A 7,033-nucleotide genomic window follows, 5' to 3' on the forward strand; every position below is an offset into this window, starting at 1 on the left:
TTTTTTTAATTGGAACTCGTATAAGATGGAAAAATAGGTCACTGTGGCTTTTGGAAGACATTCGTATTTCTAAAGTCAAAGATTAATCCTTCCAATGTGAAAATGTTCAACTTCAGCTGAATATTGTATTAATGACTCAGCAATTACTATAAGGAGAGCTATGATTGGCATTGAAACAATCACTAAGTCCTCGGCTCTTTAAGTATGGAATACAAAGCACATAATGATAAATATCCAGGATGTTGCTGATCAGGTCAGAACATGTTAGAGGTCGCATATCACCACTGAAGGCTAGTAAAGCCACAAGTGTCATTAGAACGAAACAAACAAAAACCCAAAATTTAAACGTCAAAACCACCGCCGGCGATCACTCCCATGAGAATGACCAACTGCTAGAAGGAAGCATTCTCCACACGTACTTCACAGGTGAGGGAAGACCCTCTCTTCTCTAGCACAGACAGGTGGAATTTGATGACTGGATATACATTTTCCCACTTAATGTTTGCATTCATATGTCGTGAGAGACGAGCTTTTCAAGCTTAGGGGAATTCCTAACTCACTTTTAACTTTGCTTTGCTGGAACAGCTCCATGTCCTCCCTTTCTGCCTTGCATATACCTCATCTCTAAAGGAATCAAATGTCATTTTCAACGGATGTTTACAAGATGCTCATGTGAAAACTTCGAGCGTGCCGAGGAGACTCAGCTTCAAAAGAGATGCCTACGCCGTGACTAGAGGTCTTTCAGAGCCCATACAGTTCAAGCATTTGACTAAACATAGAGAATCCCCTGAATTTTAGAACCCCATATTCTTTGTGTGGCCCCAAAGAAATACCTTCCCCCAAATTTGGGCACTTAAGGTCATGGGCTTGGTTGAACTTTGATTCCTTACAGGACTGCATTCAGGGTTGAGAAGAAGAGATGGAAGTACTTTGAGAATGCTTCAGTAGGCACCAGGATGCTCTATGTTTCCATCTCTCAAAAGTTAATGAAATCGATAAGATACAACAACTGATCTTTATGCACATCCAGGAAAAGTGAAAGAAAAGAACCAAAGATAAAAAAGGGAAAAGGTCTAAGGGTCTGCATACACCATGAGCCTCACCTACCTGAGACCAGAAGAACTAGATGGTACCCAACTACTACTACTACCAACCACTCTGACCAGGGACACAATGGATGGTCCTGAATAGAATGGGGAGAGAGTGGCAGGAGAATGAGATACAGAACAAAACTCAAAATTGAGGGGGAAATAGGCCAAACTTGATAAGCAGCAACTGGAAGAACCCCAAAGTCTAAAGGCCTGGGACAGTCTTTAAACGTGGAGCTTCTGTCGTGCTTGGAGTTCACCTGCTGCCAAAAGGCAGAATGGCTCAGAAAACAAGTCACATCACTCATGAGCACTGTGTTCCTCTATACAATCATCCAAAGGAGACTTAAGAGCCGACAGTTATCCCAGACCAGAGATGAGACAGCCAGGGGCAGACAAGGCAGCTAAATGAATGGACCGAGAACCACCAGAGAGGAGAGAAGGGGAAAGCTGACACACGGTGGAAAATGCCAACCATGTCACAGAATAAGATATATATAGAAATGGTTAGATGAGAACCCAATTTTCAATATCATTTCCCCCAAATGAAAATAAAATATCTTTTAAAAGTTAATGAACCAAATTCTCTCCCTCTGAGCTAACATTACAAAGGAAGAACACTTGCTTTGCGTGATAAATCTCTCTCTAAGGACATGTCTCCAGGACCAGCATGTCTAAGGCAAGACACTAAAGGATTCCCGCTAAAGTGTGTTTGCTATTCCCTGAGGGAGCCCTGGTGGTGTAGTGGTCATGCTTTGGGCTGAGATCCACATGGTCCGCCGTTCAAAACCACTAGTTCTGTGGGAGAAAGACCGGGCTTTCCACGCCCTCGCCAGGAACAGTTTGGGAAACCTGCAGGGAGTGGCTATGAGTTAGCATTGGTTCGATGGCAGTGAGAGCTGAGTTCATCACTCCGACTAGTTTAACACAATTGCTGAATCCTCACCACTGCAAAACACCAAGAAAATGAACATGGAGAACCGTCACAGTATCATTCTTTTCCACCTTTTATTTTTTTACCCAGGAAGCCAACAGAAACATCACTAAAATGAGCAAAATCAAGTTCAGTGACATGGCCGTTACAAAACAAGTACATAAAAGCCAATGCTTTTATTTCTGCCAGCAACAACTGGGGAGACATATGAAAAAGATTCTGTTTCCAATAGCCTCAAAAGATAAGTATCAAGAAATAAACAGTAAAAATATACATATATATATATATATACCACACACACACACTATATATATATACTATACCTACAAGAGACGACTATACAGCTCACCCGCAGAATATCAAGTCAGAGAGAGGACACCCAGGTTCATGAGGGCCAGCAGCCAACACAGAGACGCAGACGGGCTTTTGCCAAGGTGCCGATTCTCCCCAGTGTAATTACTGAGGCTGTAATGTGATGGTCTTGGTAGGAGGTAGGAAACCTGACAGCTCTTGTGAAAGAAGAAGGAGGTGAGCACAGAAAACAAGTACCAGGAGGCTCACTGTGGACTGGCTGCCCCCTGCAACAGCGGCATTGCCGTAATTCAAACGGAATCCCCAGCTTTAATGATTAGGAGGCTGCTTTTGAAGCATGGATTGGCAGATGAGCAATAGAACCAGTAAATGTTCAAAAGAAAGAAGGCTGAGATCGGCAAAGTATAAGGAAGGAAACATCAAACCTCACATCTTCTCCTAAAAACATCGTCACAAGTCACTTCGATTACTTTGAACATGCAACAGCTAATCAACAAATGACAGAACACGCTCGATCGCAATCAGTAATCAAAGAAACATCCATTGAAAACACCAGATGCGCTGATCGATTTTCAAGTGTGAAAGGAGAAAATAATTAGAGCAAGGAAAAGAGAGATTGATTGATTGATTGATTGATTGATTGATGATTGATCGATTGATTGAGGCAGTATCTATCGAAAACCGAAACTACTACCACCACTAATACTAATTCAGGAACTGATCCTCAGGGAACTCGCAGAGTTTCCACTGAAGTTCCAAGGATGACTACTACCAAACACAAACCAACCCTCAGCCGTCCAGGCCGACTGAGGGCGTCCGGATAGGAGGCGTGGAACTGCTCCTGGGGGCTTCTGAAACTGCGGAACGGAGGCGGAAAGCCCTGTCTTTTCAAACTGCAGGCCTTGCAGATCACAGCCCAAGTTGTAATCACTGCGCCCCCATGGCTCCATGACCACTACAGTATCATTTATACCAACACTGAAGTGTAAGCTGTAAGGGAGTCAATACGTTACAAAAAGTATCTGTAAAAGGACACCAGAAGGCTGGAATACAATCACACAGTAACAAATTCTCTCTGTAAAATCACTAGTCATTTCATTTTACTTGCTCACATTCTCAAATTGTTCTACTGCAGGGGCAGTGAGTTATTTAAAGTGGCTCTTCTAGCTAAAGTCTCCAGTTCCCACCAAAGGACCTTTCCCTGCATGGGTATGGTAGAAGGTAGGGGGAGATACTCAAAAAATTCACTTGTAATGGCAAACAGGATTCCCTGGATTACCAGCCTGCTGTGCATGAAATGATCCCTCTGAGAAGCAGGAGGAGGGAGTCTCATGAACAGCAAGAGGCAGGAGTGGAGCAAGTCCTCTGGACCCAAGATCCCTGCACCTGGATTCAGAAGACACTATCCGACCAGAGGAGTAGCATTAGAACCAGGAACCAGAGCATGGAACAGAGAGATGGGCCTCGCAAGAACTTTTGTGCAGGAGGCAGGCTTGCAGAATGGGGTGCCTCTGGGCACTTAATCGGGGAAGTTGGACTTGCTGACCCATGGAAGTGGAGCTAAGTGCCTTTGAGCTGAGGTTTACTGGAGTGGGGTGCCTCTGGGGACTTAACGCAGAGAGCTGAGTTTGCTGACCCACAGAGCTTACGCAGAATGCTGGCAGGGTGAGGCTGAGAGTGGAATGGTCTGCCCCTCTGAGTATTTGTTAGCAGACCTGATGGAACTTTGTCACATGTCCAGTAAACAACTCCACCCTGCGCATTTCTCACTGGCATTAAGACTTATTAACTCCCTAATAAGCCCTTTCTTCATGAATTCTGTCTGTGAGACCTATGTACCCATTGAAATGGATGTTAGAGCCCAGAGAAGTAAAATAGGACACTCAGGAAGGCCACTCATCAACAATACGAATACTATTTTTCTGACGTCAGTTTCAAATGCTGCTTCATCAGTCTAATAAGCAAGTGGGTGCCTCGAGCCTCTCTCTGAGCATGCTGTGAGGACTCTCCGGCCCTCTAACCCCGTGGCAGACAGGACTCCTAGGGCCTTGCCAGTGGAAGACAGGGAGCCACACGTGGGCTGGGGCTGTGGTGCACTGACCATGTGCTCAGCCCGCAGCATGCCCCAGCACACACAAGGCACCTAGTGAACACCGGCTAGAACAGATGAACTGGTGGGGTACGTGCTGGGCTGCTACCTGCGAGGTCAGTAGTTTGAACCCACTCTTCAGGAGAAAGAGGCATCTTTTTGCGTCAGAATTCCACAGAAGTACTTCCCCTCTGTATGAGTTAGAATGGACTCAATAGCAATGGGTTTGGTTACTGGTTTGGCTGGATGCACAAACAAAAGAATGAAGGAGTCTTATAATTCAACTTCTCTAGAGGTCTCTCTCATTTCCTGCCGAGTCGATTCCAACTCACAGTGCCCCCACAGGGCAGAGGAGCAGGGCGGCACCGGGTTTCCTAGGCCGTACACAGCCACAGCGTCCTCCTGTGAGCGGCCAATAGGCATGAACCATCGATCTTTCGGGCAAGTCGCTGACTGCTGCAACAATGGGCTTAAGGGTACCGGTAACTGTGAGGCAAGCAGAGGCCCCGCGGGGATTTGTTCCATCCTCCAGGGGCTCTCTGAGAGTCAGACCTGCTCAAAGGCGCCTGACAACAAAGGCCGAAGGTCATGTGTGCCAGTGCCCAAAAGGGGGAGGTGTGATTTTTAGAGTTTTTCACTCCCCTCAGAGTTTCATGGTCAACTTGAAGCCAGATCACGATGATCGAAAATTTGTTTTGAAGATAGGAGTTGTCTGGAGGTTTCTGAGCAGAAGTGTATAAAATGAGCTCCTGACTTGTGACAAAACCAGGGTAAATTCAGCTCAGCTCCCCAGGCTGCCCAGAAGGGGTTGGTATTCTTTGAAGACTTCTCCATTGTTCTCATTTTTGCCTCTGAAACCGTCAAATAAAAGTCCATTGTAAGAGAAAGATGGAGAGAAAGGTCAGAGCTGAAGGGTCATTACCTGGAGGCTGTATAGGAGCCGGGTTAAATTCTGTATGGCTTGTATAATCTGAAAAGTAAAATAAGAAAGTCAGATTCTTGGATTAAATTTTTTTTTAAAGCATTCTTTATCCACAAATGAAAGAGAACACAGGGGCATGATGTTTTGAGAGTAAGCAGCGCTTACCTCTGACTGTGACGAGCCTGGGAAACTTCTATATTCCACCTAAAATACAGAAAAACACGGCTATGAAGACCACTCGACTTTCTGCAGAGCTTCACACCAAACACTGCCCTCTCTACACTTGGTGAGGTCACCTACAGGGAGTCCCTTTCCTCTCAGGAATATGTGCCCATTTATAAACTCAATTTGTACCAACTCAGCATTTAGGACACTACGTGTCTCCCCACCACCAGTCTGTAACAACAGAAACAACCCGGATGACACGGAGACCCTCTAAACTCTAAGAAAGTGCCAATATTTACCTTGTGCAGACCACACTGTGCCTGGAGCTCTGTGCCCAGGTGGTAGCTGTCTGCCAGGCCAGGCGGGCCCCCTTGTGTCCTGGAAGCCACACTAGCAAGCTGGAGAGCCTCGTGCTTGGCCTCTAGCTCCCTGGCTCGGGGTTTGCCATTCACGACACCCACCGAGGCAGTGAGTGGGAAGTGAGGCCAGATGTGGAGAGTGCCCACAGGCGAGCCCTTAGCTGACCTGCTCCAGGATCTACCACACCTCCGAGACCCCTGGGCCTGGGGTTGCTAGAAGAAGTGCTATCAACACAGGGCATGTGGGACCCTCTGCTGCCTGCACTTGGGCTTTATGCCTCAGGCTCCCTCTCCTCCATGGCCCGAGTGACGGTGCGTGTGGAGACTGAGGGTGTCCGGTTTTCAAAATGACACTTCAGTACATTTGCTTATTACTCTCCTTATGAGAACGCAGGCCATTGAGTACCGACGCTTCATCTGTTTGTTCAGTGCTAGTGTCCCAGAGCTAAGAAAGATGCCTGTCAAGGGGCTGCCCCTCTACAAACATCTGTCCAGTGAATGAACACCGGCTGCCTTGGAGGATAGACTATGCTACATAAACGTTAGGCCTCCACTACACTCCTGGGGCGACGGGAGAGATGCAGGGTGCCTGTCCTCCTTCCTCTCAACTGAAGAGGCAGCAATGTTCTCGGGTGATGCTGGGCTTGGGGAAGAATTCAGAGCTGATGGGGGTGTGGTAAGCTAGCCAGCTATCTGCCACCCTTCTCACACCGGGAGTCTCTGCCCCCTCCCTCCCCCGACCTACCCAGCAATAGGCTGGACTCCCCAGAGGCCTGTGACCCTATGCAGAGGGTTCCCATTCCCCATTGCTGGGTCCAGGGTTCCGTGGCTCCCAAGCTAATCAGCCCACTCTGCAGTCCGTTTGGGAGCTTTCTACTCTTCAGCCTCGGTCCTGCGCATCCACCCGCCACTGCTTTTGCACTATGAAGATCATAGGGCATGGGGCTTTATAAAAATTAAAACCTAAAAGCAAAGTCAAAAAGAAATCTATAAAACTTAGAAGCCCGGACATGCGTTGGATCATGGTACCACGTGGCTGCTTAATCTCAAAGAACCAAGAGGTTTGAGACAAAGCCAGCGTGCTTCAGCGGCTATTTTCAATGGAATTGGCTCGCCACCTTGTGGTATATGTGCATAGCTGCAGCTGGCGATTTACACCAGGGG

The 7,033-nt window shown here is 47.0% G+C and overlaps 1 protein-coding gene across 1 annotated transcript in view; it reads right to left on the bottom strand.

Annotated features, from left to right (window-relative positions):
* Window positions 1-7,033, bottom strand: part of ARHGEF28 (Rho guanine nucleotide exchange factor 28) — a 152,666-nt gene that overhangs the window by 52,575 nt on the left and 93,058 nt on the right. The window contains exons 19-20 of the mRNA XM_045285225.1: window positions 5,511-5,549; window positions 5,346-5,393 (exon numbers count right to left, since the gene is read on the bottom strand). Of these exons, the coding sequence (XP_045141160.1) occupies window positions 5,346-5,393; window positions 5,511-5,549 (87 nt within the window). The remainder of the gene's footprint in view (window positions 1-5,345; window positions 5,394-5,510; window positions 5,550-7,033) is intronic.

Source organism: Echinops telfairi, unplaced genomic scaffold (assembly GCF_000313985.2).
Source record: "Echinops telfairi isolate 266 unplaced genomic scaffold, ASM31398v2 ScPeMD7_7469;HRSCAF=8507_1, whole genome shotgun sequence".
In the NCBI taxonomy this organism is placed as follows: domain Eukaryota; kingdom Metazoa; phylum Chordata; class Mammalia; order Afrosoricida; family Tenrecidae; genus Echinops; species Echinops telfairi.